The sequence below is a fragment of the Aphanomyces invadans genome (assembly GCF_000520115.1).
Source record: "Aphanomyces invadans strain NJM9701 unplaced genomic scaffold supercont1.7, whole genome shotgun sequence".
Taxonomy (NCBI): Eukaryota; Oomycota; class Saprolegniomycetes; order Saprolegniales; family Verrucalvaceae; genus Aphanomyces; species Aphanomyces invadans.
Window position 1 is genome coordinate 1295677 of NW_008580152.1, and position 17664 is coordinate 1313340.

Here is a 17664-nt window from a genome sequence, read left to right on the forward strand (position 1 = left end):
GCGCGATCGTCCCAACCTCGTAGTTTGCAACGCTACAGTATACAGGCTGTGGTGCCTGTCGTGGTCATGCCATCCGATATCGTCGTCGAGAAGGAAGCGATGGGTTGAGCCGCGGGTCCATCGCACCCTCTGGTGTCTCTCCCACCCCTTCAATTTCTCGCACAAGTATCGCTAGGTTATGGCTGGGGGGCGGCTCCCTATGCGAATCCTCCATCGAATGCACAAGGCTTTGGATGGGGGCGGCCGAAACAGTCGCACCCAGGCCGGCACAGAGAGGCACAGCGAGGCGCCGCCGAGTGCCCCCTTTGATCAGATAGAGCGTACGCATGGACCCACTTGAATGGTCTGGGATGGCTTGACGTGGTAGGGTGATTACAGCAATGCCAACTCCTGTGGCTTCGACTGCGCCCTTTCCAGTTTCGCCTTATTTCTCAATTGGCTCTCGGCCATGCAGTCCGCTCGACTCGACAAGGATGCGGCGTACATCGCCATGCCGTCGACACCCCGCGACGATCAACTTGGAGTGCCGTCGTCGGCCCCGACCTCTCGTCGACGGATCTGGTTTGTCCTGGCCGCGGTCGTCGTCGTGTGCGGCGCCGTCATCGCGGCCCTCGGCGCGTACTTTGTGTACGTGAACAAGGTCGACAATCAAGCCAAGACGATTCTGTCCAACCTGCAAAGTACACCTGGCATTTACGTCACACTCACGGCAAAACGGGACAGCATGAAGTTCCATGGGGCGTCGACGGCGGAAGCGTACGTCTTCCCGCGTGGCACGGTCGACGGGACGCTCTCGTTTGACGGGATGGTGACATTTCGGAACGACGTGGTGACCACAACGTTTACGCTGCTCAACGATCGAGTGTACTTGTCGACGGCGTCGGCGACCTCGGGGGACGTCCTGGAAGTGACGTGCCTGAAACCATCCCAAGTCCCCCCCATCCACCTGGTTCGTGTTGTGCTCGTCGAGATCGCTCTCATCAGAGGCATGTTTTCTAACCGCTCCGATAGATGGCGTACAGCCTGACGACGTCGACCGTCCTCGACGAAGTCAAGGGGACCGACCCAACGTTGTGCCCGTCGGGCAAGTTGCTTCAGCTGTCGTTCGCTGGTGAAAGCTTTGTGTTTTGCAATGGGCTCGACAACAAGCTCCAGCGCGCCACCAGCGACGACTTAGACGTGGTCATTCAATATGTGTCGGATCCGACGAAATTGCCCGATCTCGCTGCGCCGTCGGGTGCGAATGGTACCGCTCCGCTGGACTGCCCCATCGTCGTGCCCACCGACGTCCCGGTGGCCCCCGTCCCTTCGTACGTCGAAACCGCGTCCATGGTGCTCAACGCTGCAACGGGGCCGACGCGGTCCTTCACGATCAAAACATCGTCGTGCGAGTGCCGCCGATCGCCGCAGCCTTGTCTGTTTGTGCACGGCATCGGTGTCTCGACCAGTGGGCCGATCGTCGACTCGTTTGAAAAGTACTGGGGCACCATCCACGAGTACGCCCCGTGCTGCTCCAGTACCAAGTTCGTTCAGTTCGACACAGTGTCCCAAGGCTGGACCGACCCGACGTTGCAGAAAGCGTTTTGCAATGCCGCGCTGCAGACGAGTCGCGGGGCGAAGCAAAACACCGTGGGCAGCTTGATCCTTGTTGCCCACTCGATGGGTAACCTTATTGCGGGCGGCGCCGTCGCGAGCGGCATGTGCCAATTCAGCTCGGAGGTGACTTGGATGTCGCTGTCTGCCCCGATGCAAGGCAGCCAAACCACCAACCTCCTGTCGACCAAATGCGCTGCGACCAACAACTGGTCTGACCAAGGGTTCGCCGCCGTGCTGGGGCTGGCAGGGCTGTGTCCTTCTCCTCGTGCTTATGTCCAATTGCAGCACCAAACGACGGTGGCCTCGGACATGCAGTCCAAGTATTTGCAGGCCCAAGCTGTCCGACGTGCCCGCGCCGCCCACGTCCTCTGTGGCACGGACTCGTTTGGGCTCGTTTCGGCCATGTCGATCCCGCTTGCGGTCGTCGGTGCAATGTCGGGGCACAGCGACCACGTGCATGATGGCGTGGTGGACTTGACGAGCTGCATGGCCGGCATCAGCGGCGATGGCGTGGGCGATGACTCGTCCAATTTCCATTATATGGCCGCTGTGAACCATCTCGACACGTCGTTCCGATATGGAGATGGCTGGTGGGGCTATGACCGCAAGCCCCAAAAGTGGTTTGAATGTGCCTTGTAAGGTCGCCTAGCGACGTAAAGAATGCGTGACGTTTGAGTGGAATGGTCGACACAGGATGGAGAAACACTTGGTGCGGCGGAGATTACATCTTGTGCATCCTGTGACGGCTGCATTTGGGTACGAGAGAGAGGGAGTCGGGATGGCGGTCGCGTTACGATAACGTTAGTTGGAAGATGCTTGCCAGCGGCCGCCGATGACATCGATCGGCCCATATCGGCAACGACATTTGGAAAATGTGAGCGACGGCAAGGTACATTGTTCTCTTTTGTGTTTTGCCGACCACCAAGTGTGCTTACTTGTTGTTACAGGTCTCATTGTTGAGCTGTATTACCTAAAAGTATGAATTCATATATATGGAATATTACAGTATATGATTTGTAAACGCGTATTCAATTTCACAGGTTCGCGTAGAATGCCTGGACCTTCGCACGATGCCACGACCTGCCGGCGGCAAGGTGCGTGCGCCACTCAATTTCTTCTCCCATACCTGTGATGGAGCGTTCCCGTACTCGAGCTTTGGCCCACAGCAGTCGCGACCATCAGGACCCGCGACCAATATCGTGAGCACTCCGCATCTTGTTGACCTGCACGACATGCGAGGCCACGAGGCTGGTTTTGCCCTGGATGCCCAAGGATTCATGCCTGTACGTGACGTACCATCCTTGGTGGCGGACCTTCTCGATACGGATGGAAGTATTCATGACGTCGTCGGACGTACGCATGACGTCGTCAAGACCCACATGGAAGCGATCGTGAGGCGCGTCGTCCCTTCGCCCACTGCAATCACTGTATTCACTGTGATGGCACGCAGTTCGAACCCACAGGACAAGGGCCTGCGGCGACCATCTCCCTTGATCCACGTCGACCATACGCTCTCCTCGGGCGACTCTTTCGTGACACTCTTCCCCAACCACATCCAAGCGGAAATTCACGCAAATCGCCTTCGGGTGCGGATTCTCAGCGTGTGGCAACCGCTCGTGTCTGCCGTGCATGACTGGCCACTTGCGCTGGCGGACGCTCGAACGAGTTCGCCGATGTCGTTGTTGGACTGCGAGACCCGCTTCGCCAGTGGCAAGACTGGTGCCATGTCGGTCATGACATACGACCCGAACGCAGAGTGGTGGTACTGGAGCGCCATGTCTGAATCCGAAGTCCTTGTGATCAAGAATTACGACTCGAAAGATAGCCATGGCTGTGCGCCACACACATCTTTCGTCGACCGACGCGTCGGCGCGGCGACGGATACGTTCCGTAAAAGCATCGAAGCTCGTGTCCTTGTGGCGTCCTCCATGTAGACAGCAACTCCAGGGTGACACAACCTCTGCCGACCTCGCACGTCACGCCTGTGCGCCAGCACTGCTTTCGCGATCGTTAAAAGGATGTAAACTGTTGCGCGTTCGTTTGAATGCTGGATATACCCATCGTCACGATTTGTACTGGTAGACCGATTCATGAACAACGAAAGCTCATTCGACGCGTCGTTTGCGGACCGGAGAGTTGTCGAAATGGAGCTACTTCCATCGACTCGCACAGCTCCACGAAGCAGCGAGGCTGCATGCATCTCGGGAGCAATCCTCCGTCCGTGCGAGGGCATTTCTGCCGTTCTTTCGGACTCACGATACCAACCGCACTGGGATGAAACCGACACGGCGGCGTCAACGGTTTCAGCACACATCGACTTGACCGGTTTCGTCGCCGTGACGAGTCATGACGGTGTCGCCGACCAAGCACGGCCAGGGCGGCGGAGACGCTAGTTCTGCCCATGGCAGTGCGATCCAAACGAGCAAGGAAATTGCCCTCGAGGCGGCGAAAACCCGATGCGAAAGCCACATGATCGCCAAGGATTTTCAAAGAGCTTATGCCACGATCGTGGAGTGCATCAAGGATGCAGTCGGGGTGTACGGGAAGAGCTCGTTGCAACTCGTACCCTATTACTTGTGCATGGCCGAGGTTGGACTGGAGTTGAGCCACATGAACCAAGTCGAAGAAGTGCTAGCTCTGTGCACGTGGAATATCGTCAAGGCGGCCGAAGACGACGCAGCCAACGAACCCAAGACGTTGGTCCATCGCGCGGTTGTTTGCAAGTTGTTTGGGCGATACCACTGCGAGTGCGAACAATTTGACGAGGCGGTCAAGCAGGCCGCGAATGGAGCGTACTATGCCGCGCTGGTCCATGGGCCCGAGGACATTCGTACGTCGACGCTGTACTTTACGCTCGGTGCAATCTTTCAAAAGATGTTTCGAACGGAAGAAGCGCTCGGGATGTACGACAAGGTCGTCGAGATTTGGTACAAACATTTGGCCGTCGTGACCCGGCGTTCTCGGCCGTCCCACGACGACGATGACGGCGATTCGCATGACCACGTTGCCACTGCGTCACCCGGTTCTCCGAGTCCACAGTCGGAGCGCATTTATCACGAAGGGAATGCCATGCTCGCGCAAGTGCTTACCACGCGCGCCAAGGTTTGCGCTGCCGTTCCTGACACGTTCTACACGTCCCGAATTATGTAGATCTTGGGCGAAGCTCACATCGCAACGGGAGAAGTGCAGTACACTGTGGTAAGTACGGCGCGCGATGCGTCGGTTGGACTTTGTGTGGCGTCACCCTCGAACACATTTGTAGGGGTTGTTACGTTTGTACATGAACGACAAAGATCTTGCCAAGGCTGCGATTGACAAGGCGCTGGCGATATACACGGACGCCTTGGTACGTGCCACCGACCCAACATGATGTAGTTACGCTAACTTGACAAATTGAATTACCCAGGGCTCACTTCATCCTTCAACAATGGATGTGCAGAGCGTCTTGGACCTGCTGCGCTAGGTTGCAGCGGCTTTTTTGGTCGAGGAGATGGGCTTGTCGCCGCGATGGACGGCTTTCAAATGGATGGTAGTCAACATGGGCGGTGGGGACTTCACCATGGAGGCAAACGGATCTGGCGATTTGTACATCGTCGACCCGTACACTCGTTGCTGCATCATCGTCCGAATCAAATTTCTCGTTGAATTTCGTCGACGCATCGAGTGAAAAATGGGTCTGTGTACCTTACCTGGTCGGGAGGGAACCGCAGGTTCAGTTTCCAAGCATGCAACATCATGCGTGGGGCAGGGTCCTCTTCGCTGCCGTACGTGACATCGCCAACTAAGTCGTCGTACCAGCAGATCCAGCGGTGTTGGTGAAAACTGGCGCATATGGTCGATTTGCTGTACCGATGGGGTATCCATGGTGGCTGAGGTGCAGTCGAAGCTGGTGGCGACGACCACTTAGTGGCCGCAGAAGCAATTTCGTCACGGGATTCCCTTCAAACGTTCCGTGGCCCAAAACAAACGCCAAGGTCGTTGACATCTGTACAAACCAACCATCAACCATCCCAACCATGCGGGCACGTCACACCTTGCCAGTAGGTGAAATCTCCATTTGAAAAGAGTTAGTCGTCGAAGCCGCTATGGGGTCGTCGAAGATGTAGCCCATGGGTTCAGTGGGCGCATAGGGGTCGTCGCTGTTGAGTCGAGATCGCTTCGACATAGCGGAATGTGACGCGTCCGAGAAGGATCGAAGGCGTTGGCAGGATCGCAACCCAGCACTCGTTTCGGTGGAGCATCCAGTGATACCCTGGGGCTGTAAGAGCGGAATATCGTATCGCACTTGAGGCAATGGATCAAGAGCCATGGATTTCACTTGGGCATCAAATCGCAACCTACGGACGGTCAGCGCCACGTGAACAGGCATCGATGGACGCACTTGTCGGCCGCTGCGCGATCGAAGTACGTTTTCTGAATGTCGTCAGATAAGTCGTTCCACGCCTTTCGAAGGAAATCGGCTTCAGCCGGAGTTGGATCGGTGCCACCCGCCGCCAACTTTCGACGAAGGAGGCCTTGATCCATGGCAAATATGGAGGGCCCCGTGCGAGGACCTACTCGATGCAGAGAACGCGTCCAGGAGCGGCTCACATGACGCCAAAGCACAGCCATCGATTTGGACTGACCTTTAAATTGCTTGGTAAATTTGTGCTGATGCTGGTGGATCACTTTCGGGTGATCTTTGTCATAGATAAAGTCAGCGACACGGGAAAACGTGCAACATTTTGCGCCGCGTGGTGGAACGAATGGCATCGTGCCGTGGACGAGGGCCAGGTATTCTTTCTCGGCGCACTTCTTCGCGAAGAGTCCGCTGGCTGCAGCGGTAGATCTGCAGAGGCGAAGGGACTCAATGGGATCATGAAGATCGACCAAGACTTACTCTTTGGTCAATCCAACGCACATCACACCGGACGTTGCTGCAGCACGAACATGTTAGCGCGAGAACTGTACCTGCGATCGAATTGTACCGAAATCAAGCTGATGGATCCATCGAAACTTGTCAATGTCTGGGTAATCGCGGTGCATCGCCTTTTCAATTGTCACGTTGAAATCGCCATCCAAACGGACATCAGCGTTCTATGCATACGTGCGTTAGAAGAAGTCTGGGTATGTGCGGTCGATTGCACCTTGTTGAGGACGAGGAAATGGTCAGTCTTCGCCAGGACATTCAGGTGGAGGGCGTCCAAGGTTAAAGGCCCACCGCGCGGATCGTCGATCGCGTCGCTGTTGAGTTGAACTTCTTGCTTCCGAGGCGGTTTCCATGCAGCCGCCGCGGAGGCCGTCGTTGTGGGAACGGCCTGAGAGGCGAATGCAGCTGATGGTTGATGAGATGGCGATTGCAATCCAGGAGAAGGGTTCAACGAAGCAGCTGCGTCACCACTTATACCGCTTGGCAGGCTTGAGGTACGTCGACGAGGCATGTGTGACGTCGTTCGGAGCGCCAAAGCTTTGCTGGCCTTCTCCACGGCTCGAAGCATGCACTAAAAGGATCGAAGCAACTACAGAATTTCGAAAAAAGGCAAAAAAATACATGAAAAACAGTTCAAGAAGTGCAAATATTACTGACAACATTTTAACATTTTCAATCTGCAATTATCACAGATTTTCATCAATATATCAGAATATCTGAGGCGGGAACAACAATCCCACGACGCCCTCCTTGTCATGCTCGACAAGCTCGGCCGCTCCAGAGGCTCATGGAGAACACTTCTGTCTCGGTCGCTTGTCGCGGATGAAGATGCCGCGCTGCATCGACCGACAAGTTACACCGATTCGACGGTTTTGAACAACAGTTTCTCGCCACGAGAGGTAGCCGGGTGACGTTTCGCGGTGCCGGGTGACCGCCGCCGTGGGTCCATGATGGCGGAGGTATGGTCACTGCCCCATACGCCTTGTTTGTTCAACCATATAGTATTGTATACTGTGGCGCACGCCATGACCACCTCGCTTTGCAGGTGCAAGAAACGCACGAGAACGACGACGGCGACGACTACGAAACTTCAGGCGCTGCGACTACGACCTCGAACGCGCACAAACGAGGCAGTTTGCTCCACACTGTATTGAGTCACACACCGCTTCGGCGCATCAGTGAAAAGGGGGCCACGCGATTCCAGCAAATCGACAATTACCAAAGAGTACGTGCCCGTGCCTTGGACACACGTGAAGTCAATGTGTCGTCCTCCGTGTGCAGGCACGCATGGCCACACGCAAAATGGACAACTCGGTGCCAAAACCTAGCCGCAGCCTCATGCACGAAGTCATGAAAAGCGACAAAAAGTACAGCGTTGCCGAGCTCCGCGAAGACAACCACTTGATCGTCCAGAACATTTCGAGAAAGCACACCCAACGGCCATCGCAGTTCACTCGAAAGCCGTCCAAAGTCAAGCTGAACAACCCGTTCCATCCCAACTCGACATTCCGCGCGTCATGGGATGTCGCACTCATCGTCCTGCTCTTCTACACCGCGATCGCTGTGGTGCGACGACGTCAAGTGTCCGACGTCACTAGTCCTCCCTCCCTCGTCTGTTGTAGCCAGCACAAATTGCGTTTGTCGTGGAAGAATCCGTGTCAGATCCAATGTTTGCCTGGGATTGCCTCGTCGACGTCCTCTTCTTCCTTGACCTGAGCTTCAACTTTTTCACCCCGTACGTCGACAAAACGACCAACCAAGTGATCGAACACCCGGCCCTGATCTTTCAGCACTACTTATATGGTAAGGTCATCATCGCAAACAACGTCGTTAGCCCCCTCACCGGTCTGTGGCAGGCTGGTTTGCCCTCGACTTTATCTCTGTCTTCCCCTACAACCTCATCGCGGTCGTACGTGCCACGTCGTCATGCCAGCGTTTGTGTGAATGCTTGTTGCGATGGATGGTTCCAATTGCCTGATGCGACAGAGTCATCCTGCACACGCGTGAGAACCTCAAACGTATGGATAGAGCTTATCGGTGAAAGGCAATGCCGTGAGTGCGCTCAAGGTAGCAGCAGCCCGTCGTTTCGTTGGATTTCATGACGTCGACTTTGGCGCTAGCTGATTCGCGTGTTCCGCATCCTCAAGCTTGCGCGAGTCTTCCGCGCTTCGCGAATCTTGGCGCGGTGGAATGCTGTGTTGGGGCTACCGATTGCGCTGTCGCAGCTGGGCAAATATGCATTGATCATGGTGAGTGTTCGCGCACCCGTCATGGCGACCAACATAAGCCGATGCCTCTTGATGAACAGGTCGTGTTGGCGCATTGGATGGCATGTGTGTGGGTGACTGTGCCACAGTTTGAGGACCAAGAGGCGTCGTGGCAGTTGTCGTACAACTCGTCCTATGTGGGCGACAACCCTGCGTCGCAGTACATTGCCGCCCTTTATTGGTACACCCCGTCATTTCAATGGTGGTCCGCGCTGAGGTTGGCCGTGTGCAGGAGTGTGATGACGATTGGCACGATCGGGTACGGCGATGTGCCCGTCGCAACGTTTGTCGAGAAAGGCGTGGCCATCGTGTGCATGACGATAGGGTGCGGCGCGTACTCGTTCAGTACGTGAATGGCTCACCCACGAGGGCACGTCATTTTTCGTTTTGTCTAGTTGTCGGGTCGGTGTGCGGGCTCGTCTCGAGCTTGGACGAATCCACGACGGAGTTCAACCAGCAAATGGTAGAATTGCATCGACGACGGCAGCATGACCCATGGTCGGGGTAGGACCACCTGAACGTATACATGGACAAAGAATCGATTCCTCGCACCATGACGGTCCGACTCCGCGAGTACTTTTTGCACAGCCGCGATCTGCTCTTGCATAAACACTTTTCCCGAGTGTTGGGGTACGACCACCGACGTTGACCCTGGCTGGCCACCAACGACTAATTGTAGACACTTGTCCCCGGGCCTCCGCGGTGAGCTGTGTGTGTACACGGCGGGCGAGTGGATTCAAAAGGTATATGTGGGAGCGACTTGTTGCCCGTCCGGCGTTATCAACTCGCTCACACCATTAGGTGCACTTTATGGTGGGAGGCCCGCGCGGCGAACACGTTCGGTTCATCACGGCTATTTGCACCCGCATGGACGCCGAGCTGTACCCACCGCAGGAGCTGATCGTTCGCAGTGGTGAAACCACCAACAAGATGTATATCATTTCAAAAGGTCTGCACCATGAAATGATGGCTGCGCCAAACATGTGCATGGCTAGGGCTCGTCGCTCGCATGGGCCGAATCCTCCACAAGGGAAACTTTTTCGGCGAAGATGTGATCTTGCACCGCGTGGAGCCCACCACGGTGTTCGACACGAGGACGTTAACGTACTGCGACACGTACACGGTCAGTCGTGAAGGTGCGCTCACCGCCCGATAGAGGGACACCTCCTGATGGGTATCGACGTGTATGGTAGACATTCGCGCTATCCTGAGCACGGGTAGTTTTCCAGCAAAAGCCAAGCTCATTCGCCGAGCAGCGATGTTCATGGCCATTACGCGCCGCGTGAGGGTATTTTTTCCGTGCTCCATGAACGAGTCGTAGCGGTGTCGGTCATTCATGCCGTGCTTGGTTCCTCATGCAGTCCCTGTACATTCAACTACAAGCAATTCGAGCTATGGGCAGGTTTTCGAATGACGAGCAACAGGCGTGGCTGCGACTTCGGTAGGACGACTGAACGACAGTGTTGAAATGTCATACTTGCTTGGGTAGGCTATTGGGGGACAACGCTGTGGGGCTCCATCCAAATGCCCACCTGGCAGCCGCTGTGTCGTGCATTGCCGCGGCGATTTCATGCATCGACATCGCCAAAACAGAGAACCACGAGGTACCTCTTGTGCCGTCACCGCATCACTTCATGACGTCTCACATGGCCATCGTGCCGTAGATCTCGACAGCCGACGAAGTGTTTGTCGCCGTCAGTCTCCTGGACACCGCGACCCGCATCCTGAACAACACCATCCTCGACAAGAGACATAGTTATTTATGAAGGATCCGATTAAAACGAGGGAATTATCCGGAGCAACGTGTGTTTGGGTTTACACTTTATGCACTGAAAACGATATCATTAGTGCTTTAACCTTGTTTAACGGGTGCGCAATTTGTAAAATCCGTGCTTTTTTGACTGGAAGGGGTGCTTTTTTCGCTATTGTGCCACCCTTCGCTAGTCGTGTTGGGAGGTTGTGACGATGTCGTTGGAGAAGGCGGCTTTGGCGCCGCGCCGGACGTCATTCGTTTCCCGCGCGTTTTGGAAGAAGTCGCTGGCTCAACTGCAAGATGAGATCCACCGTGATGTCCACGTTCGGTCGCTGTCGCTCTTTGACTTGATCATGATTGGAATTGGTGGGACTGTCGGCAGCGGGGTGTTCGCCACAGCGGGCTTGGTATTTCGATTGCCACGACAATCCGTGGGTTCACCTCATGTTTGTTCCCGTTCTAGATAGCTCGTTGCTACGCTGGCCCCGCAGCGGTGCTCAGCTGGATCCTCGCGGGTATTGGGTGTGTCCTGACGGGATGTGCGTTCATGGAGCTGTCGGGGTTGATTCCTACCCACGGCAGCACGTACGCCTACGCTTACCATGCCCTTGGCGAGTATCCCGCAGTGATCGCAGGATTTCTCTTGACCCTCGAGTACGGCATCGCATGTGCCGGCAACGCTCGCGCGTGGAGCGCCAAGTTTGTCGTGTGGATCAAACTCATGTTCAACATCGATGGCCCAACCTGGATGAAGCCACCAGGCACATCCATCGACCTCTATGCGTGCGCTCTCATGGTCACGTCATTCACGCTTAGTCATTGTCGCTAACGCATTCCATAGACTGTGTGCGTGCTGGTGGTGTGTGCTGGCATGGCCATAGGGAAGCGTCTCATCAACGTCATCACGTTGACCAAGATCGCGGTCGTGCTGTTCATCATCGTCGCTGGATTGACTCAATTCCACGTCGAATACTTGGATCCGTTCCTGCCACCATCCACCGTGAACGCCGCAACGGGCCAGGTCGTGTTTGGGTGGCCAGGGGTTATGGTTGGAGCGAGCGCGAGCTTTTACGGGTATATCGGCTACGGTAAGTCGATCAAAGTTTCCATGAGGTCGGTGCCGATGCGGTGAATGGCTCTAGACGAAGTATGCTGCCTTGCAGGAGAGGCCGTGAATCCTCGTAAAAACATCCCCCGCGCCGTGCTGGGGACGGTCATTGGGGCGGCAATCCTCTCTATCATGGCAACGCTGTCTGTGATGGGAATGCAGCGCTACAACTTGATTGACGTCCACGAATCGTACGGTGAGGCGTTCAAGTCGGTATGCACAATTGGCAGGCTCGTTCGACGCGTCACGCGATGGAGCGTAGGTCGGGTACTTGTGGGCGAGCCCCATCGTCGAAACTGGCGAAGTGTTGACGATGCCGGTGGGGATTCTTATCGGGTTCCTCGCCCAGCCTCGTGTTCAGGTTCGACAGCATTGGCTTTGCACTACCACCAGTTGAATGTGAACGTAACTTGCTCCGAGTAGTGTGCGATGGCGACGGACGGTTTGTTACCGCGATTCTTGGGACAGCTCGACGCGTCGGGCAATCCCCGCGTTGGCACCGTCGTCGCTGGGGTCATTCTCATCACGTTGGCTACGTTTGTCGAGTTCCAAGTCCTGTGGAACTTTATTTCGCTCGGGATTTTGTTGGCTTTCAACATGACCAACGTGTCGCTACTCGTCGTGCGCTACGGCCCTGCGCCGACGTTGCACGTGCGGAGTTGGCAACTCCAGCTCCCGTTTGTGCTGACCCTCTTTGGCCTGACGTCGTTTCTCAGCGCATTGCATTGGCAACATGGCGCGATTGCCCCCGTGGTTGCTACGAGTACATTCCAAATGTCGCATCGAACCAACGCTGACCACTTGCTGGTTAGGTCGAGGTGGGGAAGCGTATGCAGCGTACATGTCGTCGGCGGGCGTCCCCATCGCAGCAGTGTGCTCCGTGGCGATGGTGGCTGCAATGGGGATTCTCGTTGGGAATCCCCCAACACATTTCGAAGACGAGGACCTGGGGGACGAAGGCAAAGGATTGTTCCATTGCCCGGCGGTGCCTTACGTTCCGTGCATTGCGATATATTTCAACTGGCTGCTCGCCGTTCAGATGCCAGGGCACACCGTCCTGATGATGGCCGCCTGGATCTTGTTCGCAACCATCACGTACGTTGCCTATGGCACCCGCCATGGGCTTGCATCGACCACTCCATCTGCATGATGGAAAACTCTTTGGACGACACGTGTGGCGCCGACTGTGCGCGAGATTTGCCCCTTGTATCCTTCGTCCACGACGCATTTACGCTGCCAGAAATGTATTTGTCGTTATATCGATCCAAACTGAACACGTCGCGAAGGTTGATGGGGACTCGTCTAGAGCACGATCAACAGGTACGACGCAAGGCATGACGCGATCAGTGTTGACAGCGGTGATGCTATTGCCGCCGACTTGACGCAATCGACACAACCCGGGAGCGTACACTTGGTACACAACGACCCAACGCAAGCGCCATCGCGGCAGTAGCACTCGCTTTGGAGGCAAATTCCTGTGCGGCGTCGGGTCAGCTACGCCATGGACGATGACATGTTCTTGACACTTACCCAAGTCACCGCAGTTGGGACCGGTCGGCAACGTGCACATGTCGACCACAGCGACGGACGCATCGCTCGTTGTGCCGCACCACCTGTCGCCTGCGTCGCAATGTCAGAACGAACGACGCGGCACAAATGAACGAACGGCGATCGTACCCTGAAAGCCCGGGACGCAGTCGCACGTGTTGGTTTTCAAATTGCACGTGCCAGCTACAACCATACGACGCGTGTGATTCGCTCGACAGCCAACCGAGTTGACTACGCACACAGTTTGTCTGCGTTGCATGCTGCGTCATGAGTGCAGCCAAAGCACTGGTCGCCGATGTAGCCCTTTTTGCACACGCATTGGCCCTGCCATCCAACCACGATGAGGGGAGTGGACGGCCTTGAAGCACTTACGTCGACGCAGATCCCGCCAACGCCGCAATCTGCCACACATTCGTTCGAGATGACTTGGTCACAGAATCGTCCGCCAAACCCGACGTCGCACATGCACTGGAACGAGCGAAAACTAGTGGTCATCGCACAAGATCGCATCGAGGAATACGTACACGGTAAGTGCCTTGGGGCGCGTCCAAGTCGATGGGCGCGCACGTGCCGTGCCGCGAACACAGTTCCTACGAGCGGAGATGGGAGGGTTTCATTCATGAAATCCCCACGTCTTACGTTCTTGGCGGTGTCGCAGCTGAGGCCAGTGTCGCACACCTTTGGAAACACGCTCTGCGCTTTGCACTGATCTACGCAGACAAGGAAGATTTCACCGTCTACGACTACCGCGATGGGACGCCTACGCACCTTTTAAGACGCACTGGAACGAGCCTGGAATGGTTCGGTTGCTTCCAGGAGGTTTGTAGCAATCGAAACAAGAAACTGCCGACTCCACGAGGAGTTCTCGCGCGGCTGATTTAGTCGTGATGGGGGATGATGTCGTGGCCGCGGCGGACGCCGCCGTGGTGGCACTTGGAGAGACAGTGGCAACCCCGTCCACTGGGCTCCCTTCAGGCAACAACTGCGTCCCTGAGGCCGGGCAACACTCGACGTTTCGAATCTTCTTCGTCTCGACAAACACACACATCATGTTGCCAATTTCCGAGTCCTGCCAAGTCACCACGATTTAGTTGGAGGTGCTTGGTTCGAACCATAGAACTAGAGTGTCACCTGCGACGGGCAGTGACCAAATGTTCGGCCGCCACAGATTGGTTTGTTGGCTGTGCACTTGGAGAATGCAGCGCGGCCTACGACAAATTTGCTGTCCCGTTAGATAGCTCCCTTGCACAGCCCATCGTTGGGAAAGATGGAAGGAGCCCAAACCTGTGTCGACAGTGACGCACGCGGCATTGAGCGCGCACTGCGAGTCATCGACACAACGCCCTTGCAATCCCTGGCCCTATGCAGCACGCAATTTTTGACTGAGTGGTCGAGAAGAAGGGAAGGGTCCGTACAAGAGAGCCCGCAGCGAGAAACGCTGCGAAAAGCACCAACGAGTTCAACGTCCAAGAAGCGACGTGCGCCTTCATACCAAACCACGAATGAAGCTGACGATGCGAATAGCGAACATGAAGTCCTTCGATATCGAAGATTCCAGTGCGATGCCTTGGTGAATGCAATTCCAACCGCCATTTCACTTAAAGGGTCGCATTGTGTGCATGAAGTCATGTGGAAGGCTCGGAACGCGCTCTTTCCATCGCGATATCGCAGTGCCTCTTGCCGCTGCGTGAATGTCTCTGCACCCCCGCTTAAATGATGCCACATACGTTTAACCCTCCTCGAATTAATATCAGTTTAACTCGTGTTTATGTACTTTATCAATGCTCCAATGCACCCATCAATCGGGCCTTGCTTCATGCAATTAAAATTCCTCGCATACATCGCATATGCATTGAATCCTTCCTGGCACCCATGAACCTGCGTACTTGATGAGCCCCCTATGAAGATGGAGCTTGGGCTCGACTCCTTGGAAAATCGGCCGACTTTCGACGGTCCGTTAAACGTTTAACGTAAGGATTAAATCGCCCATGCTAAGGTCATCTCTTTCCATACAAATTGCAAGTGTGACCTGGGAGAAGCGCATTTCGTTTTGCGTGAACGCCAGAACAGTTCCTGGTGAACAAGGAAGATGAGCCGCGCGGCATCCGATGAGCAAGTGGAGCTGGAGCTGGAGCAGGAGCTCCAAGACATTGACGATGTGGACGCAGAAGTCGACGACGACGAAGAATACGACTACGCTAGTGATACGTCGTCGTATCAGTACTCGTCTGACGAGGGAGCGGGCGACGAGGGCGGAGGAAGCAAATCGAAACGATCCAAGACGGAATCGTCGGCCAAAACTGCAGCGTTGAAAGTGAACACAAACCTTGGTGCGACTGCTGCCCAGTACCAGGTGATTTCGCCAACGTCGTTGGCGAATCAACAAAATGCATTAATCGCCGACGTTGCAAGCGTCTTGTCCCTTCCCAAACCCAAAGCGAGTTTGCTTTTGCGCTATTTCTTTTGGGACAAGGAAAAATTGATGGATCGATATTGCAGCGATCCAGAGGGGGTGAGCCAAGCGGCAGGGTACGTTGCTACATTCCATGGTGTTTGAAATCTCATGGTTCGTTTATTGCCAGCGCATTGAGCACGGGCCAGGAAGAAGAAAGCAAGGATGTCAAGAGGAGATGCGCGATCTGTTGCGAAGATGAAACGTCCCAACTTGTTGCGCTTGGTTGCAAGCATTTCTTTTGCGTGGATTGCTGGGTCCCATATTTGAAGATCAAGATCCAAGAAGGGCCTGGTTGTATCACGACGACGTGCCCCCAACATGGATGCTCCGAGGTGATGTTCGTACACCATCGCAGGAGAATCAATTGTTGGTGGCGTAGAGGGTTAGCGATGCAATCTTTCAGAAACTGTTGCCCGCAGCGGATTATGCTCGGTTCCAAGAGTACCTGCTCCGCTCGTTCGTTGACATCAACAAAACCGTCAAATGGTGTCCTGCCCCTGGCTGTGACAAGGCCATTGCATCCTCGGGGGGACTCAGCACTGTGTCGTGCGTTTGCGGATGCTTGTTTTGCCTGCGGTATGTATATTCGTCACGTTTCCAGCAGTATTGTTCCACTTGTGGTGTCCATGTATACTAAGCTACCACAATGATCTCACCTCGATGTGTCTGCAGATGTGGCGACGAAGCGCACATGCCTGTATCGTGCGAGCAGCTGGCAACGTGGCTGGAGAAATGCCGCAACGAGAGCGAGACGGCCAACTGGATCCTTGCCAACACCAAGAAATGCCCCAAATGTGCCATTCGCATTGAGAAGAACCAAGGGTGTAATCACATGACGTGCCGCAGCTGCAAGTACGAGTTTTGCTGGGTACGAAGCCTTTCCATCCGTCCTTGAGTTTCGTCTCAACATGCTCTAGACGTGCATGGACGTTTGGTCCAACCACAACGCAAACACGGGTGGGTACTACAAATGCAACCGATACGACCCCGACACAGTGCCATCCGACACGGATGCCGCCCGCGCCAAAGCCGAGTTGGACCGCTACTTGCACTACTACCAACGGTAAGTGCCGCGCTCTGGGGATACCATGGTATGAACCTGTTGATGGGGCAGTTTCGCCAACCATGCCGAGGCCGGTAAGTTTGCTGCGCGCAAGCGAGAAGAAACAGACCGTCGCATGGCGGAGTTCGAGGCGGAAGCGAACGGGTCGTACATGGATGTCGGCTTTCTCAATGCTGCGATCGATACTATGATCTCGTGCCGTCGGGTCCTCAAGTTCTCGTACGTTTATGCGTACTATTTGCCACAGGGGAAGGAGAAGGACCTCTTTGAGCATTTGCAAGAGGTGCGACTGACTGATACTTCGCTGGACGAAGCAAGCGTGACTGACCCCTTTCGTGATAGGACTTGGAAAAGAACACAGAACACTTGACTGGCCTCGCTGAGAAACCTCTCGACAAGGTCGACCGATCCGACGTTATCAACTACACCCGCGTGACGGAGAACTTCCTGAAAAATATTTTGGGTGATGTCGACAATGGATTGCTCTCGAATTGATGAGACAGGCCGCCTTGTTTCATAAATTCAGTTTTCGATTTAATGCACGTGTCGACATTTTGTTCCCTGTCAGCCCAATGTGTCGCTATCTCCATCGAACGGTAACCACGGTTGCGATGTGGGCCCGACGTGTGAATTGCAAACTTTGTGTTGACAATCCATCGCTCTTCACAACAAAGGAGAATCACGTGCCGAGTCGATATCACCCTGGAAGTCACAAGAACAATCGTCCGAGAACAGAACTACTTTGGTACTCTCCACTGTCGAGAGATCAACATGTTTGCGGCGCGAATACCAGCGCGAATAGCCCCTTCAACAAATCCAGGGTAGTCGTCATCAGTCTCGGATCTGGAAGAGTGGAGGCAGTGATCAACGTACGAAGGATTCAAGTCAGTCAGCGTATCCCGCCAAGTCGATAGAATGCTTTGCATTGGGGGTGTTGAGAATTGGTGTCCGCAAGATGTTCCCGC

General features: G+C 55.1%; 8 protein-coding genes across 9 annotated transcripts; 6 read left to right on the forward strand and 2 right to left on the reverse strand.

The window, feature by feature from the left end:
• Positions 1–490: 490 nt before the first annotated feature.
• Positions 491–2277, forward strand: H310_04560 (hypothetical protein; the record flags this gene model as incomplete). The annotated part of the gene is made up of 2 exons (XM_008868956.1): positions 491–949; positions 1012–2277. The coding sequence occupies 2 exons, from the start codon at positions 491–493 to the stop codon at positions 2233–2235; spliced, it is 1683 nt and encodes a 560-aa protein (XP_008867178.1). The 3' UTR covers positions 2236–2277.
• Positions 2278–2650: 373 nt separating this feature from the next.
• H310_04561 (hypothetical protein) lies at positions 2651–3665 on the forward strand. Its single transcript, XM_008868957.1, has one exon. It carries the CDS (start codon positions 2667–2669, stop codon positions 3528–3530), a length of 864 nt encoding a protein of 287 aa, XP_008867179.1. The 5' UTR covers positions 2651–2666; the 3' UTR covers positions 3531–3665.
• Positions 3666–3942: 277 nt separating this feature from the next.
• Positions 3943–4966, forward strand: H310_04562 (hypothetical protein; the record flags this gene model as incomplete). The annotated part of the gene is made up of 3 exons (XM_008868958.1): positions 3943–4698; positions 4747–4794; positions 4859–4966. The coding sequence occupies 3 exons, from the start codon at positions 3943–3945 to the stop codon at positions 4964–4966; spliced, it is 912 nt and encodes a 303-aa protein (XP_008867180.1).
• Positions 4967–5055: 89 nt separating this feature from the next.
• H310_04563 (hypothetical protein) lies at positions 5056–7073 on the reverse strand (the record flags this gene model as incomplete). Its single annotated transcript, XM_008868959.1, has 9 exons — positions 5056–5208; positions 5286–5377; positions 5446–5581; positions 5630–5933; positions 5978–6149; positions 6222–6424; positions 6476–6512; positions 6564–6672; positions 6723–7073. The coding sequence occupies 9 exons, from the start codon at positions 7071–7073 to the stop codon at positions 5056–5058; spliced, it is 1557 nt and encodes a 518-aa protein (XP_008867181.1).
• A 379-nt stretch (positions 7074–7452) lies between these two features.
• H310_04564 lies at positions 7453–10607 on the forward strand (the record flags this gene model as incomplete). Of its 2 annotated transcripts, XM_008868960.1 has the most annotated exons (18): positions 7453–7464; positions 7551–7730; positions 7787–8071; positions 8128–8308; positions 8362–8414; positions 8534–8572; positions 8626–8754; positions 8814–8953; positions 9005–9117; positions 9168–9235; positions 9281–9402; positions 9452–9515; positions 9574–9721; positions 9768–9908; positions 9966–10060; positions 10134–10213; positions 10262–10376; positions 10437–10573. In XM_008868960.1, the coding sequence occupies 18 exons, from the start codon at positions 7453–7455 to the stop codon at positions 10536–10538; spliced, it is 2067 nt and encodes a 688-aa protein (XP_008867182.1). In that variant the 3' UTR covers positions 10539–10573. The 2 variants fall into 2 exon arrangements, with proteins under 2 accessions (XP_008867182.1, XP_008867183.1); XM_008868961.1 differs by having other exon boundaries at positions 9966–10213; positions 10437–10607.
• Positions 10608–10716: 109 nt separating this feature from the next.
• Positions 10717–12930, forward strand: H310_04565 (hypothetical protein). Its single transcript, XM_008868962.1, has 7 exons — positions 10717–10932; positions 10989–11321; positions 11367–11613; positions 11668–11846; positions 11896–11994; positions 12057–12396; positions 12446–12930. The coding sequence occupies exons 1-7, from the start codon at positions 10738–10740 to the stop codon at positions 12781–12783; spliced, it is 1731 nt and encodes a 576-aa protein (XP_008867184.1). The 5' UTR covers positions 10717–10737; the 3' UTR covers positions 12784–12930.
• Positions 12755–14767, reverse strand: H310_04566 (hypothetical protein). The gene is made up of 11 exons (XM_008868963.1): positions 14597–14767; positions 14466–14541; positions 14313–14389; positions 13950–14250; positions 13821–13891; positions 13706–13771; positions 13554–13649; positions 13421–13505; positions 13311–13364; positions 13164–13253; positions 12755–13108 (listed from the first exon to the last, which is right to left on the reverse strand). The coding sequence occupies exons 1-11, from the start codon at positions 14669–14671 to the stop codon at positions 12936–12938; spliced, it is 1164 nt and encodes a 387-aa protein (XP_008867185.1). The 5' UTR covers positions 14672–14767; the 3' UTR covers positions 12755–12935.
• Positions 14768–15214: 447 nt separating this feature from the next.
• On the forward strand, positions 15215–17279 carry H310_04567 (hypothetical protein). The gene is made up of 7 exons (XM_008868964.1): positions 15215–15710; positions 15764–15968; positions 16016–16212; positions 16309–16504; positions 16554–16699; positions 16751–16982; positions 17042–17279. Exons 1-7 carry the CDS (start codon positions 15271–15273, stop codon positions 17192–17194), a joined length of 1569 nt encoding a protein of 522 aa, XP_008867186.1. The 5' UTR covers positions 15215–15270; the 3' UTR covers positions 17195–17279.
• Positions 17280–17664: the final 385 nt, after the last annotated feature.

What these genes read in the sequence shown, in the direction of transcription:
- H310_04561 (XM_008868957.1), top strand. Translation starts at nt 2,667, where the DNA reads ATGCCACGACCTGCCGGCGGCAAGGTGCGTGCGCCACTCAATTTCTTC.
- H310_04565 (XM_008868962.1), top strand. Translation starts at nt 10,738, where the DNA reads ATGTCGTTGGAGAAGGCGGCTTTGGCGCCGCGCCGGACGTCATTCGTT. An exon ending in TGTTCGCCACAGCGGGCTTG is followed by an intron (nt 10,933 to 10,988) that starts GTATTTCGATTG and finishes TTCCCGTTCTAG; the next exon opens with ATAGCTCGTTGCTACGCTGG. An exon ending in TCGCCCAGCCTCGTGTTCAG is followed by an intron (nt 11,995 to 12,056) that starts GTTCGACAGCAT and finishes TGCTCCGAGTAG; the next exon opens with TGTGCGATGGCGACGGACGG.
- H310_04566 (XM_008868963.1), bottom strand. Translation starts at nt 14,671, where the DNA reads ATGAAGGCGCACGTCGCTTCTTGGACGTTGAACTCGTTGGTGCTTTTC. An exon ending in GTGCGTCACTGTCGACACAG is followed by an intron (nt 14,390 to 14,465) that starts GTTTGGGCTCCT and finishes AATTTGTCGTAG; the next exon opens with GCCGCGCTGCATTCTCCAAG. An exon ending in GCTGCGACACCGCCAAGAAC is followed by an intron (nt 13,772 to 13,820) that starts GTAAGACGTGGG and finishes CTCCGCTCGTAG; the next exon opens with GAACTGTGTTCGCGGCACGG.
- H310_04567 (XM_008868964.1), top strand. Translation starts at nt 15,271, where the DNA reads ATGAGCCGCGCGGCATCCGATGAGCAAGTGGAGCTGGAGCTGGAGCAG. An exon ending in GCAAGTACGAGTTTTGCTGG is followed by an intron (nt 16,505 to 16,553) that starts GTACGAAGCCTT and finishes AACATGCTCTAG; the next exon opens with ACGTGCATGGACGTTTGGTC. An exon ending in TCTTTGAGCATTTGCAAGAG is followed by an intron (nt 16,983 to 17,041) that starts GTGCGACTGACT and finishes CTTTCGTGATAG; the next exon opens with GACTTGGAAAAGAACACAGA.